We start from the raw sequence: 24,140 nt of genomic DNA, 5'->3' as shown, positions 1-24,140 counted from the left end.
AATTTTTTATGATTTATTCATGCGGGTTCACAAAAGCGTTTATATGCTACTTTACCCCAAAGCTATGAGTAATTGAGAGGCAGGGTCATGACTGGGACAGTAGACGCAGTGAATGAATGTGCAGAAAACATTATTCTGGCTTGTCCGCTGAATGTTTTTCTTCCTTTCCCAACTGTCAGCGGATTTGGAATGCGATCTATGGACAAACAAACCTCAGTCTGCCGGAACTATTTCTCTGCTTTGTCCTTGTGTTATTGAACTTCTTGGCTTTGACGTGATTCATGGTTTGAGCATGTGGCTTGGTTACATCAAAGTGACAGTAGCCTTCAGTGGGGCCCAGGGGTCCCCGATAAAAGGAAGAATCTTTGTATTTTTCATTTAAAGATGACAGAATGACATGCTGAACTGAACTGTAACCTCACTCTTATGAGTTTTAGAGGCTTCATAATCCTGCGAAACAAATGCAAGACAGGTGATGAGCCATTTTCAGTTACAATGTAGAAACATTTAAAATCATTTGGCATCTTCTTCGGATTTTACTCATTTGTACAAAATGAATCAAATTCCAATCCTTCTTGTGGAAAAATCCTCATTACCCCAGTTATACTCTACTGTGATTGGATGCGGCATGTTGTCTACTTATCAAATTATTTTGTTTTATTCTGTTTTGTACCAAGCACGGAATAGCTGTGGAGGAAAACTCCCAGTGTGGACTCAGTTGAACCTCTTCTAACCTCTGCATGCTGGCTATTTGCATGATGGTCCTGAAAAATTGTACAGTAGTGCACTCTAGTGGCAACTGGGATACATGAGAAATATGAGACTGCTGTGTCATTTTTAGAAACAACTACATTCAAGCAGAAACAATACTATGTTTTTAGGGGAACAGGAACTGATTCTCTGAAGTTAGTTTCATTCAGGAAAGAGAGTGAGCACAGTTTACAAATATTATGAAAGAATCTTTGCCAAAATAAGAACAAAAGAAATAAGGGAGCACAAAAGATACAGGGAGTCATAGAAGTAGAATGGAAGGGAGGGGAAAAAGATAGGACAGGTGTTTCAAAAAAGCCTCCCAAAAGGTGTCTGAACAGTGTCTGGACAGCAAGAGAATGGAGCTGAATATAGCAGAAAAGGGGAATCAAGAACAGGGAGAAGACAATGAGGCCTTTGAATCACAGGTATGTGAAATATTTGAATACAGCCTCGACTTGCGACTCAAAGTATTCTTTAACAAATGTTGCTGAAAAGAATTGGAAGCACTGAAGAACCTATGTAGTCAGCTTCAAGCTGCAAGTAATCCAATGAAAAGGGGGTAAGCAAGCAAGTTTTAGGCTACTAAAAGGACAATAATAATCCAAATAGTTCTGGGAATTGAGTTACAACAATTTTTCATGAAGTAAATAAATAATTAGGCTTGATTTTCAGTTTTGCAGGGTATCCAGGCTGTTTTAGACCTTCAGTCGGACACACACTTGTACATGTAGAGACACGTGTGTGTCAGTGAAAATAAACTCTCCTTTGAGTTCCCAGTTTTAATTCAGGCTATGAGTAAATGCATCACTGTACAAGCGACACGGAGGAAGCAAGAAAAAAGCAAACTCATTATTCCTAATATGAATTATCCACAATATGTCTGTCTGTGTGTGTGACAGGAACAGGATCAGATATGTGCTGATGTGGACAGTGCTTCTGAAGTTACAGATGATGCACACAACAGCACAAACCAACACAACAAAAGGTTTCTGGTTTATCTTTCATTGTTCTTTTCACCAAACACATCTTATCTCTCCATGTCTGGTTCTTCTACATCACCAGCCTTTGTCTTGTTCCTTTGATGTAACATTTGTGGCCTTTCTCCTTATCTACACCCCTTATCTTTCTTTTTGTGTGTGTCTAGCTTGCTGGAGAAGAAAATGGAGGCACTCCAGACCTGTTTGGCTGAGCGCAAAGATCAGATTCACCTGATTATGCGACTAGTTTTAGCAGCAGGTAAACTATCTTTGCTAGCATCTGTTAAATTGTAACTCCAAATACTAAACAGGTTGAAGGTCTCTGTCTGGGGGGCAGCCACATGCAGTCAGTGGAACCTATTTCCTGTTTTTGCAGCACAAAAGTGTGTGCAGTGTTTCATTAATTTTGGGATTTTATTGGACGCAAAGTGTATCCACAGTACAATTGATTTTCTTTGTTTGGTGCTTTTGATTTTGCAGCCACATAGAATTAAATTACCAAATCTAAGTATACTGGAAAATCGATTTGTAGTCTTGCTTAAGGACTTTCTTTGTGGTCTAATTTACAAGGTAGCTGCACTGCCGAGGTGACCTCCTTGCTCTGTGCCTTAGAACAAATTGACATGAGTGTGTGCACAACATGATTGCTATGATTGGTAATGGAAAAATCAGGACATGGTTTATACTGGAGCACATATGTAATATGTGAATGGAAGTTGAAGTACTCTCAATGTATCTGCCAGCTCCTATAGGATTGTTAAGAGAGCCGGTAATGGAATACTGATACTTTATTGATCTAAATATAAAAACGAATCATAGTACAGGCTGTGATTTACAGAATTTGAAGCTCTAAAGCCTGATGAAGTTTGTCCGTTTTATAAACATTTCCAAGATGCTTGAAACTGTCACAAATTTGGTTTAGTGGAACACTGTTAAGAGTTGAATTTATTCAGAGAATTAAATCATGTGGGAACGTAAAATATGAACAACCTTCCTGTGGAATTTTACAGGCAAGCAATAATGTAACAGAACTGACTATTTTGGAATTATGACCAATGGCACTGAATGAATGTAAAATAAAGTTTAAAATTTGGAATTCATTGCATTTACTCCCACTAACCCAGGGCCTAGTTTCTAACTTTTAAATATTAAATATCATTGATTTTTCTCAGACTATAAGAGAATCTGCTGAACACAAAGTGAAAGTTTGCAAAATAGTTGCATTTTTTTTCTAAATCTGTTTTGATTTAGTTCACTTCAGTTGGATATTTGTGAGTGTGTGGGCATGCAAGTTTGCAGCTCAAAACATGTTTTATCATTTTAAAACAAGAAAACAAAAAAAATTTCAGAAGAGCTGAGAAAAAGGCGTTTGAAATGTGAAATGGTCCTTCTGCTGTTCACAGGATTTCAGACTCCATGAATATGTTTTCCATGCAAAATATTGAAAAGTGTCTTACAGTGGAGTTATGATTAAGTCCGATTTATCTTTTGAAGATGTGTGCGGTGGATCTGTGTCTGGTTAAAATGACTCCAGTCGTTTTAACATTACCTACACTTCCTCCTGTTAAACTAGAGGATGTGAAGCAGAGAACAAATGAAAATGTTAGATTAACTTTAACAAAAAAGCGCTAAGCAAAATGCTGTCGGTATTGTGAGCGCTGTAGGATATCATTCATATTAATTCTAAATTTGTTTCAGGCTTCGTTGCCATGGTGATAGCGGCATGTGTTCTGAACTTCCACCAGGCTGTGGGGCTGCTGGTCATCTCCTTGGTAACCATGTTCTTTCTGGTCTGGGATTGGATGATGGAACGCTATAGCGACTGGGTGTGGGAGGCTCTCGCTCCTATCAGAGTTGCTCTCACAAGAAACTGGTTTTGGATCAGATGGTGAGAAATTTGGTTTCGGGTTTTTCTACCCTGGTGTGAACCTTCCACATCGAAGGTGGGTTCAGGTTCACTGGTCTTTTCCCCTTGATGACACTGGAAAACAATGATCCAAGCCACCATGGAGTCAGTGCATTAAAAACCCTTCTTAGTCGATGTAATGTAAAAATGTCCAAGACATTTCAGACAAGTTGAGGGTTTCTCAGTTTCCTGGCAACAACAAAGTAGACTGAGGAAATTCATTGTTAGTGAAACTGGCATGAGCACTCAATTCAAACAGGGCAGAATAAAAGAAATGAGAGCAGGTGATGGCAAAATGTGAGAAGAACTGCTGCAGCGCACATAATTGCACAAGCTCAAGAGCACCTCATTGGCAGTTACCTCAGTAGAAGCAGAGACACAATGTAGTCTGTAATGATACAACAAGAATACAATAAAAGTGTGCCAAATAAACATTTAACGAATGGGGTTAAACATTCTCAACTTCTCTGATAGCCCAGCTAAAAGAGTTTGATCTCCTATTATGCAACCACTATGGCAGCAAAGACTCATTTATTCCTGTAACCATCAAAAAACTGAACTTTATCTGGCAGGTTATAAACGACTGTAGAAATACGTTTTTCTTTCGTTTGATTTGCTGCTGTTTTTTTTTATTGTTTAATTATTTCGAGTGGTACACTCTTGTTCTACAAATCAATTTTCTGCTGCCCTGAAAGCCTTTGATTGCATCTGTGCCCTACATCGCTGATGTCTGCGTACAAGTCAAATTACCTTCAGGATAATCAAAAGGTTGTAGCTGAAATTGCATAAGCAAGAAAAACTCTTTTAAACAGATGATAGCATGAACATCTCTATGTGAAAGGACTCGGTTGTGATGAATACAACATGAATTTTCATTTGGCTTTGCAGTTTTTAGCTGGGCAAAGATTCACAGCTCATTGCTTTCATTTTTTTAGCCTGTTGAACTTTAATCATACAGCCATTGCAGCACTTTTTTTCAGCCACAGTAATGAAAAGCCTTTAAAATCCACTCTAAATTACCTGGCCAGCACCAAATTGCAGACAAAGTAACCTACCACACACTACCCAGCTAAAGAGTGAGATATTTGATGGGTATTATATAAATTAAAAAAAAAAAACCAGAGTTAAAAGGAGTAGTGACCTTACATTCAACAGATTGTCAGAAAAACACACATCCAGTTGTGGTTTGTATCTGGTGGATGTGCAACTGTTTTTTTTAAACCATTCTGACAGTTCAAAGTGATTCAGTGTAGATGTACAGTGTTTACAGCTTATATCTGCCTTCAAAATAAGAGTTAAAAAGGTGAAAGGCTGTAAGACAAGATAAAATAAGTACAAAATTAGTTTTGAAGCTCTAATTTTTCACTTTACAAATTCCTTGGATGTACCTTTAACCCAGATGAGCAAATCTTTTACTAAGCAAAACTTTATAGACACTGGTTGATTACAAAGGTCAAGTCTTTGGTGTTAATTCATATAAAACTAAAAAAGCTCTGATTTAGTGTCTAACTACAGTCTAATCTTCCACTCAGCAATGCAGCAAATAGAGTTTTTTTCTGTAAAGCCAACTGGACACACTTTTTGTTAGCCTATAACTTCTTTATAACATTCCTTCCTTCCTCTTGCTAACATATTCTACATACAGATCATTCCTGTTTATCTCTGTGCTTTCCTTCACTTCCCTCCATTTCTCTTCCTGACATCTTCCTCAGGATAATATATATGTTGCTGCTGGTGGCCGTGGTGTGTTGGCTCGCACTGGACACGGCCCAGCGGGGGACCAGACAGCTCGTGTCTTTCTTTGGTTTGCTGCTGTTCATCTTCTTAATGCTGCTGTTCTCCAAACACCCATTCAGAGTAAGACATGCACTACATGTTTTGATATACACGCACATGCAAATGGACTCCAACAAAGCAATTTTTTAAACACATCTTGCAGTGGTGTTGGCGAACTTTGCTTTGTGGAACCGGGCTACAGTTTATCTTCGGTCTGCTGATTCTCAGAACCACATCTGGATTAAGTGCACTGAAATGGCTTGGAAAGCAAGCAGAGGTACATATAGACACACAAACACAAATGTTTTTCTCTACTCTATCAGTGTAAAAGTGTTGCCTTTGATAAATTCTATGATTAGTCAGTGTTTTCTCTTAAACTCTGACATGTATACCTGACATTTTAACTGTACACCATGGTTTACATGGGACATAAAAAGATACAGTCAGCTGCTATAAAATGTTCTGTTTCAGTTGGTAACTATTCAAAATCTCCTCCATGCAGATGTTTATGTCGTTCGCAGATGTCAGATCTAAATTTGTTTTTGGTGACAGTTATACGGACCACCTGTTTGCCTTTAGGGTATGACACACCAGCATTACACGCACTGCTACACACCTTCAGTGAATGCACTAACATGGGCATCTGTATGCAGGTATGTTTGGGTTTTTGAAATATCTAAGTTAGGTTATGTGGTCAACCTTGTTTTAGAAATCTGCTTTCTCATCCAGGTACTTCAAGAACATTAGGGTATTGATTGTGGATTCTCTGCAGGTGATGCCTATATTGGTTTTTTGAGCTCGGTCATCTCCATTCTGTACTACGTTGGCTTCATGCCCTGGCTCATTTGCAAGGTGAGAAAGAAGGAGAATAAAGTGAATGGAGCAAAAGATATTTTTGGTGTCAAATTAATTATTTCAAATCATTTATTCAAGAAACACAAATTGAGGATCAAAATGCTATTTCCTGTTTAAAGTATCAAGAAATGAGAATATTGACACATAATTTTCTACAGTTCAGTGCACATTTGGACTTTTTGAGCTATACTGATTTTTTTTCCAGATTGGATTCATAATGCAGGTTACCATGGGAACATCTGCGACAGAGTCAATGGCTGCAGCTGGAAATATATTCCTGGGAAACGTAAGCAACTGTAACTACAAACAGTCATTACCATTACTATAAATAAATCCGCTAATGTCAGTCAACCCAAGCCCCGGCCTTACCTGTCTTTCAGACTGACTCACCTCTACTGATTCGTCCGTACATCAGGGAACTAACAGTGTCTGAGATCCACGCTGTGATGACTGGGGGGTTTGCCAGCATCTCTGGTACCATTTTAGGAGCCTTTATCTCTTTTGGGGTGAGGAGGAAGATGGGTAGAGGGAAGGATGAAAATGGGATGGTCTGAGTTAAATCTATATTTACAAGAAAGAAACTGCTTTATATCATGTATGGACCTCCAATGGTGGCATTAACTTAGGGTTGATATTTGTCAATAAGCAGAATTTGATTTAAATAACCAAATTTCCCTGAAGGAGGATTAAAGTTCATTGTTTTATTAGCCATGTTTGTGTTGACAATAAATGTCATAGATTGTTATTTTCTTGTTGTTAATTACTTTGATGATTTGACAATTCTGATCAATGTCCAAATTCAAGAAGGAAGGATATTTGAAAATCCCAAAGTTATAAGTTTAAGAACTGGAGTGGCAGAAGAAAAACAAAACAAAACATTCCATAAATAGTCAAATGATTTGGGCAGATTATTACTCCAAAACTTTCAAAGACTCTCGAATGAGATTGATGCTTGCATTAGCAAAGGAAATAAATGACTGACCGCTGAATTTATGTCGTTTTTTGTGTCTCTCTTCTGAGGTTGAGGCATCACACTTGTTGACAGCATCATTAATGTCTGCTCCAGCCTCTCTGGCCATCGCCAAGATGTTCTGGCCTGAAAAGGAAGCATCCATCAAAATCTTCCATCATGACCTTAAAATGGACAAAGGGTAGGAGAGATCAAACTGAATACATGTACTGTATGTAAACACACACACAATGTCAATTCTATTGACTGTAAAACGCAAATAGACACAAAAAAAATGTTGGTCTAGGAGGATGAGTTGCAGAAACTAAGAGGTTCAATAAACAGTTCTTTAAACCTGTAATCAGGTAATCATTTAAATGTCATCAACACCAATATGCTGATGACACCGTGCTATTTCAATATAACAGTGTTTATAGATGGAGCGACACTCAGCCATTAAAGTGTTACCTGTCTCCTCAGAGAGAGTCAGAATGTGTTGGAAGCAGCATCTCAGGGTGCATCTCGTGCTGTAGGTCTGGTGGCCAACATCATTGTCAACCTCATTGCCTTTCTTGCACTGCTGGCGTTTTTCGATGCAGTCCTCTCCTGGCTGGGTGGGATGTTGGACTGTCCGCAGCTCAGCTTCTCGGTGAAGACCAACCCAGACACACAAACAGATACACCACTTCTCCAACCTAAACAAACTATAAATACATTTAAACATTGATCAACATGTTTACTCTGACTCTGTTTCTGCTTCTTTCTGTCCCTCCTTTAGCTCATCTGCTCCTATGTGTTCATGCCACTCTCCTTCATGATGGGAGTTTCCTGGGAGGACAGTTTCATTGTTGCTGAGCTGATTGGCATTAAGACCTTCCTCAATGAATTTGTGGCCTATCAGAAGTTGTCAGAGTTAATAAAGAGGAGGAAGGCAGGAGGGCCAGAATATGTGAACCATGTAAAGCAGTATATTTCTGTAAGTTCTCATTGTTTCTTGTTCACTTTGTAAATCTTTATCATCTGTCCAGTTTCCTCTGCAACTGCTAGGATACATACATTTAATACCATGGGATGCAAATTAATCAGAAAGCCAATCAGGTGCTTGAGTATCGTCAAAAATCTAACTATTTTCTACAATGTCAACGCCTCAACGGATAATGAAATTTTAAAAGGATTGTCTCACAATCATATACTGGGCCTGTCCCACTCAGCCAGAGTGGTTGTTACTTATTTCTCTTTGGCTTCAGCAAGGCCTGGCCTGTTTTGTAATGATGGGATTTTTGTGCAAGTAATCATAGACCACATGACCACAATTTAGTAGACTTTGTTAGATGTAGTTGTCCCAAATATTAGCTTAAACATACATCAAATGTGTCCTGTGGAATAGACCATTGTTTAATCAATGAGTCGGGTTTTGTTGATCATTTTTGCAGCAGCATGCAGATGTACTAATGTGGTAATGGTTTTACACTAGTGCAGCGAAACTGCAAGAAGAATGCAACAGGAAAGTCAGGGAGAGAGAAATATGCTGGCAAGTAAACATCAGTGTTAACACTGTAGTTTTATAAATTAAGAAATACCAGCAAATGTTAAAGTGCAAAAATACATACAAATACATCAAGGATACAGAATGTGCATTAGAATGACAGTTAGCATAAACAAAAGTTTTGTTTAGAAGAAAATTACAGGCCACCTTGCACATTTAACATCAGTGTATAGTCATGTAAATGCACAGCGTTTTGCAGCTTAGGGCCAACTACAATCCTGAAATGTTTATTCTATTTTTAAATATCCTTACATATGCTGCATATAAAATCTGTCTGTGGTTTAAACAGTCAAATTAACTTTTCAAAATTTGTACTTTTACTCCCAGCAGCATATACTTCATAATTTGTCGTCATTTTGAGATACCTTATTAGGGTTAATTGAATTTCATTTGTGTTGTTTACACCATTGACCTCGTGTATTTACATTTAGAGAATTATCATTTAGAAAATATCTCACAACACGGGCAGAAAAACTAAAATTACTCTAACAGGTATATACCACCACGGATTCAGGATTATCAAATATTTTTAAAAAGTGAAATGGAATTTCATTTGAGGTAAATTACATATCTTATTGTGAGCTGACCAGAAGTTTTTCATAAATCATCTTTTGTCTGTGGACATTGGCTTTGAGAAGGGTTAAGAAAGTTGTTTATATGCTAAGTTCTTTATCTCCCAATGTAGCACAATTTGGTAATGGCATATCATTCCATTATCATGAATCTGTAGTGAAAAATGACCAATTGGCATATTGAACAATGAGGAATTTGCAAAATGTCATCTCGTGCTGTTTTATAGCACATTTTACACATAGTATAATGAAAGACAAAGCAGACATTTTTACGCCTTAACAATTTAAATGAATTCTGTTTCTTTATCTAGGTCCACTCTGAAACCATCGCAACCTACGCTTTGTGTGGATTTTCTAACTTTGCTGCTTTGGGGATGTCAATAGGAGGACTGTGTGAGTGGTGCACCATGAGCTCATAAAATAATGGCTGTGGTAAAATTATAATATTGCACAAATATGTTTTCAATTAATTCAGAATTCCATGGTCTAAAATGTAAAAAAAATAAAATAAATTAAAAAAAAGTAGAAGTAGCACACAATACTAGATAGTGTCTCCACCACACACATAAACGTACAGGATAAAAAAATAAATCAAACACGTCCTTGATTTTTTTAGCGGGGCTGCCACAAATGAAAGTAAGTGGTGAGGAATCCGTCTGTTACATTTAAGCGACTTGCAGTGTGTGGGCTGAATGAGAAGTTCTGTTTTCATTAGCTTTAAAAACCCTTAAAACAAATGGAAGCCAAGATATTCCACTCTAACTCTCACACATCTGCAGGTTTCCAGAACCTAATGAACGTACTCTTAACAACTGTTAGCGTATAAAGTAACAGATCAATGTGAGCGTGTGTGCTTTTATGGATGCCAGAGGTGAAAAAGACCTTGTAAGTTCAACAAAAGCCTCCACTGCAAAAATTTATTCACAACAACTGCAAAATAACCGAATGAAAGACATTGTTAAATAGTGGAACACTCAAGGAGGCTTCTTTACAGAGAAGATTATACAGGAATTACAAGTCAAACATTCCGAAATTTCAACGAATCTGACAAATGACAAAGCTGCCTTTGAAAGTAGATCACTTCAAAACACGACACAAGAACTGAAATCCAGTGGAATGTCTTGATTATAAATAATAAGAAAATGACTGCTGACACAAGAAGTTAAAGAGGGAGACATTTAACATTTTACCGTAAAAATCAACCATATTTCTGAGCAAGAGAAAGTGAAAAATGATATCCAGCTGCTTTTTCTCTTCTTTTTCCGATATATGACCTGTTCTGATGGTTTCGTTGTAATGTACTTGGTGCTGTTAAGGGTTTGTTCCATTCTTTTCTATAGTTTCTTGGGGCTCTTTTGCATGTTATTTTTTTCTTCCAGCTGCCATGGCTCCAGACAGACGATCTGACATCTCCAGCTGTGGCCGAAGAGCTCTGATTGCAGGCAGCGTCTCCTGTTTCATGACAGCTTGTATTGCAGGTGACAGTTTGCTCTTCTTTCCTTCTATTTTTCCCTTTTGTCCATGAAATGTATTTATGCTCCTAGACCTTATAGAAACTTTGCGCTTCCCATAAGTCATTTTGTGTCTGTTTCAGTGACATGTTAACTAAAACTCAATTCAGTATGTCATTCACTGAAGAAGGCGAGGGTCAGTGTGACTTCGGTCCAGAGCTTCCTGCCACAGCAGATTCACACTGACACTATTCGTCCTACACAGATACTGCAGCAAATACGACAGTACACTACACAAAATGCTATCGGGAGCCACCAAAGTGACACATTTTCACAAGCAGATTTGCTGTCAAGTTGATTTAAATTTCACAAGTAATGAATAAAATGTCATTTTAAGGCAAATGCAGAATTGTGAAATAAGATATTCAGAGCACATTTACGTGAACGTGCACACACATACTGTATGCCATGCTAATAAAGCTACAGAAGGTGACAACCGGGTAAAAATGTGCTACACAGTGTGTGAATGACAGGTTTGCTTTTGTTTTTCATCAACTTTCTTAACAGGTTTTTGTTCGTTTGTTTTGGTAGGTAAGATTTATTTCAGCTTTTCAACACTGGAGGGTATTTTTTCCACAAATGGGCTAAAACAATGTTGTTAATGAAGTCACACATTTCAAAGTTGCACCATTTTTAAACAAGAAAACATTTTTTAAAAATAAAGGTTTTGAATATTTAAATCAGGTGTTTAATTATCTATTAGACACACTGGTTGAGGAAGATAACAGCTAATTGTCTCTTCTTTAGTAACTTCTTTTTCTGCTATACACATTTTTTTAGCTGAGCATTATTCAGTAACTACTTGGAAGCTTTTTATTAGTGATTTTTTTTCCATTTATTTAGCCAGTCATATTGGGTAAAGAGTTACTTAATTGTCAAACATTTCCATGTGTATGAAAATATTTAAAGATTTCTTATAAATTTGGAATGTGTGCCATAAGTAATCATTTCATTGAGAAAAATGACAAACTGTACTATAATTTTTTCCCCCACATTTCCCATTTATTTATGCATTATATAAAAATACATAGTTTTAAAATGCTTTTACTTTTCTACCTTAATTTTAGAAAAATAATATGCATTTTATATTGTAAGTAGAAATAATTTCAATTCATTTAAAAGATGTAAATTATTAGAATAAAGTTAAAAATAATCATATCATGATTTTAATTTCAATCTTTACATTTTATGCCTGTTAGGTGAATTTAATATCTAACTACAGGCTGATTTTTGTTTCTGAAGACTATATAAATAGAGTATATACAGATAACCAGTCACTCAAGCGTGTTTCTTGCTCTGTTTGTTTCTAGGTATGTTGTACATCCCTGATCCTCAGTGTCAACATTTCCTGATCAGAGAATTCAATAAGACCAATGTGACCATCAGCCCACCACTGCTCACCTGCTGCACACAGCTTTATAACAGGTGAATGAACGTCTGCAACATATTTGACCTTTGTTTGTCACCGTCTTGCATTTACAGCTTTGAAATAACTGTTTCCTAGTTACCGTATTATGGGTGAAGAAGAATCACATTCTCGAGTGAGGATGTTGTTGAAGTCAGCGTCTCATTTTTCCGGCAGCGCACAGACTCTTATACAACACAAGGTTATGTGTTGTGTTACACAGCCTGGAGGAGTGTTTGAGATCATTGTCCTGTTGAAAAATAAATGGTGGTCCAAATAAACGCAGACCGGATGGGATGGCATGTCGCTGCAGGATGCTGTGGTCGCCATGCTAGTTCAGTGTGCCTTCAGTTTTCAATAAATCCCCAACAGTGTCACCAGCAAAGCACCCCCACACCATCACACCTCCTCCTCCATGCTTCACAGTGGGAACCATACATGTAGAGTCCATCCTGGAAGTTCACTTTTTCTGTGTCGCACAAAGACACGGCAGGTGGAACAAAAATCTCAAATTTGGGCTCATCAGACCAAAGCACAGATTTCCACTGGTCTAATGTCCATTATTTGTGTTTCTTGACTCAAACAAATGTCTTCTGCTTGTTGCTTTGCCTCAGTAGTGGTTTCTTAGCAGCTGTTTGACCATAAAGGCCTGATCGGTCAGTCTTCTCTGAATAGTTGATGCAAAGATGTGTCTGCTGCTAGAACTGTGTGTGGCATTTATCTGGGCTCTAATCTGAGCTGCTGTTAACTTGTGATTTCGGAGGCTGGTGACTTGGATGAACTTATCCTCAGCAGCAGGCCTTGGACTCGTCCGTCCAGAGTTCCTTCTTCCACTCATCTACAGCCCAGTGTTCATGCTCCCTGGCAAATTTGAGATGTTTTTGGATGTTTGCAGGCCTCAATAATGGCGTCTTAGCAGCGATTCTTCCCTTTAAGCCTTGTTCCCTCTGTTGTCTGCTTATGGTCATTCTGGAGACTTTCTCAGATTCTGATGAGGAAACAATCTCTGCCTGAAGATCAGCAGTGGTCTTCCTTCTGTCTCTAGTACTTAAAATCTTGAGGTTCCTGACATCTTCTTCAGTTAGCTTTGAGTTTCGGTCTATTCTTTGGTGCATTTTGTAAGCACCAGTCTCTGCAATCGAGTATACTTAACCACACTGTGAGAACACTTTATGTCCTGTTTGTCTCAGAGACCATCCAGCATCACAAAGTGCTTTAATTTGGACTCTGTCTTTCTCAGTGAGTTTCCTTCACGTCATCATTTTGAACAGGAGCACTAGAATTCTCAGAGAAGTCAGAAATTAATCAAGAATTACACAAACCACGAAAACTAAATTTTCTGTTCAGGAATGCAAGCAATTAACTGTAATATGGCACCTGAATCAAAAAAAGATAATGTGCTTTACTATTTTTCTGCTTTCTCATAAAACAATAAATGTGATTATATTTTAGCATTGAAGATATCTATTTTTCTGCTTTCTCATAAAACAGTAAATGTGATTATATTTTAGCATTGAAGATATCCTTTTGATTAAAGAGCTTGCACATACTGGCCGATTAACCATTACAGCAACATAAAAAGATATTTTAGTAATCAGCAATAATATTAATTTATGGCAGTAGTGGAGAACACTTTATATAGTATAATATTTAGCCACATTTAAGTTATCTTTATTCTGGACAGTCACTCTTTGTCCTAACATGGGAGGATAGCTCTCATCTGGCATATGGATGTAAGTCTCTCCTCAAGGCCTCCTGCACATTCTCACACACTTTTAGACTCCTGCCAAACATTTAATACAATCCTCAGTATTTTTCCATCACATATATTTATCGTTTACATTGTAGACATTTTATGACATCAGATCGCAGTTATAAATACATTATGAGATGTTGATTTTTGTGGGGGGAGTTCAGCCTAAACGCAGCTGATGTAGGGGAGGGACTCTGTGATTCAGCATGAGTGTTTTTGTATTTGCAGTGTGACGGTGTATGAGCCATGGAACGTGACAGCCGGGGAAGGATTCAGTCAGAGCAGTCTGCAAGGCTGCTGCACACTCATACCGCCTAAACATTTTAACTGCAGCTGGGCGCTGTGAGTCAACAGGAACAAAAACACACACCTAAACGCCAGAAACACGTGTTGCTTTTATAAAACTAATTTGCATTGTTAATTGCTTTTTAAATGAAGCTCTCCTTCACTGCTTCTGTACCAAAAGAAAGCATTTTTTTGCATGTGTGTCAATTATTATTTACATTTACAGCAGTACATAAAGTAAATACAATTAACTGTAACTGTATGTTATGTAATTAACTGTAATTTTTAATCCAATAATAGAAAATGTATTCTTCTCAAGTAAATGTCCTTATACATAATGAGTACTTTAAGCTTTCATACTGTATGTATATCTTGATATATTTGTACTGAATGGTCGTATTTTTCATGCCTGACCTGCTTTTGAGTATTTCCACATTGTGGTGTTGCCACTTTTATTTCTTTTACCACTGCTTTTTGAAAATGTAGACCTTTCTTGACCAGTAGGATTTCCTGAAAGTGAACATATCTTCCTATTTCTGTTTCTTTTGAACATACACTATGCTGTATGAATGTATTTGTTTGTTTCCTATCTGTCTGTTGCAGTCAATGAGGTGTCAAATATAAGTCTTAAGATGACATTGTTCAGAAGCTGTGTTAGAATCATTTCCAAGATTAAAAGAAAGGAAACCTCCAAACTATCTGTAACAACATACTTTATAAGCAGGACAACACATACAGCATCCCTGTCGATATTCCTGCCTTGCCTATGTAGGACAGAATATTACAGTATATTGCTCGGCCACTAGGTGTCACTGACGTGATTTGCTTCTCATCCAGCGATAGAAATGTTGGATTCATCAGGCCTCTTAGACCAGTCAGGTACCCTGGTCTGACTGTCAGACTGATTGTTCGAGAATTGGTTCATTAATGTTGGCCGAATGATAGATGGCCCACCGAAAAAAGCGGAAGGTATCATTACTGTGCACTTTCAACATCTGCATGTGTGAGATGAGCGTGCAGTCACACAGACAGCAAATGACAGTCTCTTCATTAGATCCAGCACAAGCAAAAGGTCAGATGGCTGCCTTCTCGGTGGGCAGGAGGTGTGTTCACATGTGTGAATTTCACACACCCACGGAGAGGGAACACATTAAACTCAGCCATCAGACACTAACACATAGGGCATCTTTAGGCTCCATGTTACCATGTGTCCCCTATGTAAAGAAAAAAAAAACTAAGCTGGCTCATGTTCATGCTTGGGAAGAATGAACAGTGTCCTTATGACAATGAGCAGGAAAAAACAAAGCTTAGGTCTGTTAATTTTGCTCATGGACAAGAAACAAAAACTAAAGAATGCAGAACAAAGTGCAGGACATGACTTTTTTGGCATGTGTGCCACATGATCTAAAATGTTGCCCAGTGTATGTCTTTAAACAGATATACAAGAGACCACTTTGTTCTCATTTGCTATTGTACAAATAAATAACAATATTAGAACAGCATGAGATACGAAAATATGTGTGCGCTAAAATTTGGAAATGCATCTTTGATACTAGTATGTTGTTTTTCTAGCTGGACTGTGTTCATTGTACAGAGATATCCATAAATAATAATTCATAAAAAATGTGCTATTTGTATTCAGACAACAGATTTTAATTTGTGTATTTACAAAAATAATCAAACCTTAAAAAAACCCCAAAAAAACATATGTCAAGAAAATGGCATATGTTTGACGCCAGCTTGGTTGAGCTGAATGTGACCTTTCTTTTCTAAGTAGAGGGGCACTAACAAATGTCTTAGTCGAGCCATTAGATGAACAAAAAAATTCAAATAAATTACTAAAAATGGACCACGAACGTTCACAGTAAATGGAAGGAAAAAATACGTCATGGATGTATCACCTGAGATACACATTGTCTGACCTTTTAGACTTAAAATATTAATATTAATATTGTTTTATTCGAAATAAACATTTCAATCAATCAATCAATCAAAATATATATCTGTGAGCATGACGTAGGATCTGACCTGGATGACTGGTGGAGAATCTACAAATGATCTGCTTGTGTTTTGATTATGTCTAATTGTGGGGAACCTATAAAGAAAGAAGTTTTATTAAAAGGTTTTCAGTAAAATCTCAATATAACCTGCATTTTACAGTGTGTGTGTGTGTGTGTGTGTGTGTGTGTGTGTGTGTGTGTGTGTGTGTGTGTGTGTGTGTGTGTGTGTGTGTGTGTGTGTGTGTGTGTGTGTCCAGCAGCACAGAAAGGGACTCAAGGATGAATAGCAAGACAGAAGTGGATAGCTGGAGTGCAAATATAAATCATAGACATATAGAAAAGAAAACAGCAGAGAAGAGTGTGCATTAGAGATTGAGGCAGATGGATATTGGATTGTCATGGAGCACCAATCCAGCGGAAGAAGAAGTGGATGAAGGGGAGGATGGAGAAACCGAATAATGGAGATGAAGTTGTCATCCACTAGCACTCCAAAGAGCACACAAAGGAAGAGGGGAGGAGGATGAGGAGGAGGGAGGGAGGACGCTGGGATGAAGGAAGCATATGGAGGTGGATTGAGGAACGGTAGAAAACAGATTGATTGAAATTGGAGTTTGGAAGGATTCACAGAAGCACTTAGAAGGATGATTAGAAAAGACAGAGACGGCAAGAGCAGGAAAAAAGGATCAGAGGGAAAGAAGAAAGTGGACTGAAGATGGAGCGAAGGAGTGACAATCAGACAGATAGATAGATAGACAGACAGACAGACACACAGACAGACAGACAGATTTGTGTGACTGTTGTGTTTAATCACTCGTCTCCATGATATGCTCTCTGCTTAACAAACCCTAATTGATGCTTTAATTGCTCGTTGACACATAATTACATGGACGTGTCTTGGTGCAGAGTGAAAAATTAAAAAGGAGAATCCCTGACAAATGTGTGCAGACAACTAGACAGACTGGTACATTAATTGTGTAAAAACATGGCGAGGCATGTTTCTCATCAGAAAGTTACATGTAAAAGATCATAATTACATACTTAATTTATACAGAAACACACTCAGAAGTTACAATACGTCAGGAGTACTGCAGTTTAATCAAGGACACTGTACAAAATCCTTTGGCACTGGATAATCTTGGGGCCCTTTTCATTTGATTGCATGCTCTATCCTCACTGGCTGCATGCATGAAAATAATCCTAACAACATAACAGGTTCAGTAACAACATACTAACATACCAATACGATGTGTGGATGCTATTCGGTAACCTACATTTTGTATAAGGAATCTCTGCAAACCTGCAAAGTTTTTTGTAATAATAAGCCTCCTGACATAAAACAAAATGGAAAAAAGACAAAGATTACACTATATAGAAAATAAAAATTTTTTATTCAATAATCTGCACAAGCCTAGTGAAGGATCACGCTGGAGTGACGTGATACATCAGCTTCAGAAATCCATACTGCACTGTACACCAGGATGCTTTCTTGAAGGATTTCTCTTTCAGTTTTTTTTTCTTTCTAGGCTGAATTTTAAAAAAGCAAGCAGAGATAAAAATGCAGCAGAGAAAATAGGCTTAGAGTTTTGTGTAATGAACTGAAAGCTCGAATAAGTTCATCTCAAAAGTGTTCAGAATCTTTGCTTCATCGCGCTATTGTAATATATTCCCTAACAAATAAGACTCTTGCATTGAAAATGGGTCTTAAATAGAAGAATGTACATACAATCAAGAATGTGCACTTCAAGCGTTCAAAATAAATATATTTGATGAGAATAAATTAGCCCTGTGAGTGTTTTAGGATTATGCACTGTATCATTAGAAGATTTTCCTGATACTATAATGTGGAAGCAGAATTTACTGTTGTAGCTGATTGAGGTGGATGTCATTTTAAAGCAACTCATTTTCATTAAAGATATATCTGCGGATTATCGTTTTTGATTAATTAACCATCTGCATTCCAGAACCTGCCGCTGGGTGATTTCTTTTACAAAACTGGCAAAATCACATCATTTATCAGAGCCAGAAACTGCAAAATACACGAATGTAAGAGCATGCAGCTAACAGTCAAGTGACAAAGAGTTGAGGGCAGTTTTCTTGAATTGCAGACTGTGGTTACATAGAACAGATAGGAAACAAAAAATATATATAAATCATGAAATATCTATCGCATAGTGCCAGCACTTTTTTGATAGTATTGATAAGATCCTGAATGTTGTACATGAAGAATGTTGTACGTCATTTGCAGATTTTATTCAGTCTTTGTAAAATGTCAGCTTTGTTTTTATTCTCTTTTCTGATTTATTGTAATGTAAATATAACAGCACAAACAATTTTTGAGTTTTGCTACTTCGAGCCATGATTATGCGGATTCCAGTGGCGGTGCAGGTCTTTAAATTGCAGTGAAAAACTAGAAAAGCACTCGGAGAGCGCATACCTCCGACATACCGTTTGTCCGTCCATCTGTGTGTGTGTGTGTGTGTGTGTGTCTGTTTGTCTGTTAACAGCATAACTCAAAAAGTCATGGACGGATTTTCACCAAATTTTTACAGGATGTCCGGAAGAGCAAGAGTAACAATCGATTAGATTTTAGAGGTGATCCGGATCACTGTCCGGATCCAGGATTTTTTTGAAGGTCGAAGGAGAATTGAGAGATGGCCGCCAGGCCATCTCTCAATGGGACAGTCCCCACCGGTAAGTCCCCACCGGTATAGATAAACAAACGTGTGTGTGTGTGTGTGTGTGTGTGTGTGTGTGTGTGTGTGTGTGTGTGTGTGTGTGTGTGTGTGTGTGTGTGTGTGTGTGTGTGTGTGTGTGGTCAGGTGCTGGATATACTTGTGGGGACCAAATGTCCCCACAACTGTAGGAAAACCAAAAACAATGTCACTTGTGGGGACCTCATTTGGGTCCCCACAAGTTTAAACAGTGTTTTCTTGGCCATGTTGTTGTTACTGAAAAAAGTAAAAGTGCAAAAACGTTTCTTTAGGGAAAGCTTGGTTCAGTCACTTTGTCAGTTTTAGGTGGTCAATAATTTGCTAAAATATGTTATATTCTGAATGTTTATACATATATAGCAGGGGGCAAATAAGCCAGATATCTGTTAATGTGCTTCCCCTGATATCACAACAATGGACTTGTGATCATTATCCATCTTTGTCCTTTGCTGGCTTTCAGAGCGGGTTCATAAATTAGATGTTTTGTTTTCAATTTCAACAAGAAAAGATTTTCTGGGTATGAAACAACACGGTATAGTTCCACTAAACACCTAGCGCTGCACTCAGTTGTTCTTAGATGGCTGATTGTTGAATTTGTTCAGCATGAAGTTTATGTAACTGCTAGTCAGACAGAAGTGAGGACGGTGCCCATTTAACCGTTTAGATCAAGTTGCATTCAGGAGTCAGGAGTGTTTCTTGTTTGCCATTTGTTCTGAGAATTAATGCCGCCTCTCTCCCCTTCAACAACACATATTTGAGACAGGTTCTGGGAAAAACCTCTGCCGAGCAACTGTTTTATGACTAAATGTGTGTTTAGCCGCATGTGCCCTTCATCCCATGTGCTTACACTCCTGCTGGGAGAGCTCACATAGACACACAAGCACATGCAAGTGTGCGCTGAAACACATCAGCGAGTGTGTGCTTGTTGACCAACGTACACACTCTTTTTTCTGTCAGTCAAACAAACACACACACACACTATGTTTTTCTATCATTGTGGGGACATACTATTGATTCCCATTCATATCTAACCCCTAACCCTAAAGAAACGTTTTTGCCCTTTTACTTTTTTCAGTAACAACAACATGGCCAAGAAAACACTGTTTAAACTTGTGGGAACAGAAATGAGGTCCTCACAAGTGACGTTGTTTTCAGTTTTCCTACAGTTGTGGGGACATTTGGTCCCCACAAGTATAGCCAGCACCTGACCACACACACACACACACACACGTTTGTTTATCTATACCAGTGGGGACTTACCATTGCCTCCCATTCATTTCTAACCCCTAACCCTTACCCTAACCCTAACCTTCACCAAATCAATGCCTAACCCTAAACAAACGTTTTTGCACTTTTACATTTTTTTATTAACAACAATATGGCCAAGAAAACGGTGTTGCCACCCGTGGGGACCTCATTTTAGGTCCCCACCGTAAGACAAGTCTCCACCTTTATAGCAAATAGTCAGGTTTTCGTCCCCACAGGTATAGATAAACAAGTACGCACAACACGCGCGCGCGCGCGCACACACACACACACACACACACACGTTTGTTTTTCTATACCGGTGGGGACTTACCATTGACTCCCATTCATATCTAACTCCTAACCCTTACCCTAACCCTAACCTTAACCATCACCAAATCAATGCCTAACCCTAAACAAACGTTTTTGCACTTTTACATTTTTTAACAACAACAATATGGCCAAGAAAACGGTGTTGCCACCCGTGGGGACCTCATTTTAGGTCCCCACCGTAAGACAAGTCCCCACCTTTATAGCAAATAGTCAGGTCAAAGTCCCCACCGGAATAGCAGAAACAAGTATACACACACACACACACACACACACACACACACACACACACACACACACACACACACACACACACACACACACACACACACACACACACACACACACACACACACACACACACACACACACACACACACACACACACACACACACACACACATCCTCCCTGCAGGCGGGTGGTCTGACTGGGACAGAGATGGACACATGCTGGGATCAGAGCAGCAGTGTGTGATTCACATTTTTTTTTCTCTCTCTCTCTCTCTCTCTCGCTGTCTTTCCTTCAATCTCTTGCTTCCTTCTTTCTCTTATCACTGACACCCCACTCATGCCTCTCCCCGCTCTGTTTACCCCCCTGTGCCTTTGAAAATTTGAGTGTTTCAAATGTATTCTACACACAAACTCATCAGCAAACTGTTCCTGAACCTATAGAGGCAATTAGATACTTGTGATTGAAATCTGGTGATTTTTGCACTCTCTTTCTATCTCTCAAAGAATCGTGCGTTGTCTGTCTTGAACCTAACTTCCCCTCCTTCCTTCTATCCCTGTTTTTTCATGTAGCTAAGCTGGATACCAAACTCCTCATTACTCTAATTTAGAGAGAATGCCGCTACCCTAATGGGCTTAGGGGCCCAAAGAATATCAAGTGCGGTTTAATTCTTTAATCCTATTCAGGCTTTACATTCATGCCATCCCACCACCAGCTCTTCTGTCCATCTTTCCATCAATTCAGATCCCATTTAGTGTCCCTCTGCAAACAGCTACTAAAAGATGGCTCCAACCTTTTTTTAATACACACATACACACACACACATATATATATATCTACACAAGTGGAGAAGGAGAAAGCTGTGTGTTTTAAAAGCATATCAAAGCATCACATCTAGTCCCATCTATTTCATGCCGCCCATTGTTCCAGGCATCCAACAAGTGTTTACATGTTGTTGCTGCTCCTCATGCTCGACTGAATGTGTACTTTTTTAACCCTATCGCTTGCTGAAATAGACAAATCTCCATGGTGACCGAAGCAGCACAGAGCAGGTGGAGGGCCCTTGAGGATGCATTAGGACCTTCTTGCGACAAGGGGATGCATCTTCGCTGTAAGCTAAACTGTGCATCAGGCCTGTTTCAAGGGCCTACAGGGTTCATGGTCTCAGCCTGGAATTATTATCAGCTCATTGTGCATCTAAATAAGCACTTAGCGATCTGACTGACCAGGTAACAATATGCATTTCAAACTTTCAATGTAAAACCGTAAAATGAAATTCAGCGAACTAGAAAGTTTCTTTGAAAGATAAGGAGATTTCAGGTTTGGCAGCAATAAACTGAATGCATAGCTTACAATAACTCTAAATCAAGCAAAATAGGCCTGCAGTAGACAATGATGGTGCATTTGAGGGAAAGAACAAGAACATAGCAGGAGAAACAACACAGCTCAGAGAGCAACAAATTTAAAAGAGTACAATCATGCTGGTCACCACAGCCTCCTGAAAATAAGAAAAGATATGCAATGGTGGGTATTACTTTTCTATAGATATATATACTGCAATAAATCAGGCTTCTTCTCAAAAGTTTTCCAGCAGCAGACATTTGCAGTTCTGGTAATCAATAGCAGTTAAGTATGATATCTTTCAGATGGTTGTCTGGAAATAAAACCAGACATAAAGAAATGTTTAAAATTGTCTTGTGCTTTAGGGGAATGTGTAGTTCAAGTGGAAATAATAATGACAAAAGATTTTAAAAAAAAAAATACATGAAATTTACTTAGAGACCATAAAGACCTCGAGAATGTCAGAATTTTTTTTTTGAAAAGCTAGGTTTTATAACAACAGAAATTAAATAACAAACCACAAGGAATAAAATGCAACTAATTTCAACTGCTTTGATACAAATAATAGTATCACTAAATTGCAGTAGACTGACTTTCGGGGTGTTTAAAAAGAGCACATACTATAATATCTATCGATACATTTTAACTAGTTGTTCAGTTGCTTACATTTAAATTTGTACATAAAATACCAGTTCAAATACACCCTGGAAATGAGGAATAATAGGGATGAAAATTGCATCCTCGGATGTTTTTGACCACTGTGTGTTGTACAGTGTGAGTCTACTAACAGAACTCCTGGAGTGTAGGTGTTCATGTCTCCTCAGCAATAATCCATATAGAATTTCTTAAATAATTGGATGTTGGATTCTTAAATAATAGGTTAAAATTGCAGACAAAGGATCATAATTGTCATATGCGGTGCAAGGTAAATGGAAATTAGCTAAATTAATATGTGGCTCCTATAGACTGTTGTCAATAGCTGTGTTTATTTTTAGCAATAACTTGTCTGTGCACAAAGAAAAATACTGTGTACATGACTGGAAATAGTAAAAATAATTAATATTTTCTGTCATGGAAAACATTTAAACATTTTATTCCATCTAACAGTTTTGTTCAGTGACTTATTTTAAGCCTAAAAAGGCTTTTTCCATGGTAAACATCAGTGCGGCCATCTGACCTGTGGCAGCAAATGACAGAAAAGACTTATAATCAAGGGCTTATTATTTGCCAACAATAAGGTTGAGTTGTTATTGTTGGGTAAATACTGACAAGGGAAATTATTTTGTGTTTTTTAAAGATTGGAAATACACAGCAGTGAGGGCATTATCAGTCATTTTCTATTGTCCAACAAAATAATCAAACTGACAAGTATTGAATGCTGTGGCATTAAGAGGAAACCAGTGGCTGGTTTAGGCACAGAGCGCCTCCAGCTGGACAGGCACCAAAAACGCTCCTTCTGATTTTAAAAGTCTGTTTGTTGAGTCCAGTGCCAGCATTAGATTGTTAAAAAAAAATCAAATGTACAGTTGGTGGTAATGGCATGGTACAGTCAAGACAGGTGAGAAGTTACATTTAAAATTACAAAATTTAATAACCGCATACCAATTTTTCCAGTTTCACACTAGTCATGGTCGTGCTTGGTCAGCTGTGTGCAACTGGTGAATTTAGACGAGTATCTAGGTGACATTAGCACATCTTACAAAGCTGTTCAGGCTGCTTTATAATTAAAATAAAGAGAAAGAGAGGATGATATCAGCTTATTCAACTGCCAAAAGCAAGAGAAGGTGAACTAGACCCACTCCCTGTGACACAAACAGGCCTTTTATCGCTGTCTCCATTAAAACGTGGTACAATTAAGACTTCTCTGTGCTTTCTTCATGCTTCCCTACAATCCCTCACCCTCTAATCATCCACTGTCCTATCGGCACACACCTCTCCCCTCTCCCTCAGCCTCTTCTCAGCTTTGTCCGCTGCCTCTGTCCATCCTTATTATAGC

At 38.2% G+C, this 24,140-nt stretch overlaps 1 protein-coding gene across 1 annotated transcript; it reads left to right on the top strand.

Annotated features, from left to right (window-relative positions):
- Positions 1-656: 656 nt before the first annotated feature.
- LOC110954515 (solute carrier family 28 member 3) lies at positions 657-14,924 on the top strand. Its single transcript, XM_022199088.2, is given in 18 exon segments — positions 657-1,178; positions 1,653-1,738; positions 1,898-1,989; positions 3,429-3,618; positions 5,349-5,493; positions 5,576-5,689; positions 5,915-5,992; positions 6,185-6,203; positions 6,206-6,264; positions 6,473-6,553; positions 6,648-6,773; positions 7,288-7,418; positions 7,697-7,865; positions 7,995-8,192; positions 9,646-9,727; positions 10,714-10,812; positions 12,156-12,270; positions 14,232-14,924. Coding segments are annotated over 18 exon segments (1,971 nt in total). The 5' UTR covers positions 657-1,109; the 3' UTR covers positions 14,350-14,924.
- Positions 14,925-24,140: the final 9,216 nt, after the last annotated feature.

This window comes from Acanthochromis polyacanthus, chromosome 7 (genome assembly GCF_021347895.1).
Source record: "Acanthochromis polyacanthus isolate Apoly-LR-REF ecotype Palm Island chromosome 7, KAUST_Apoly_ChrSc, whole genome shotgun sequence".
NCBI classification, from domain to species: domain Eukaryota; kingdom Metazoa; phylum Chordata; class Actinopteri; family Pomacentridae; genus Acanthochromis; species Acanthochromis polyacanthus.
The sequence above is the reverse complement of the archived record's forward strand: the minus strand, read 5'-3'. Positions and strand labels throughout refer to the sequence as shown.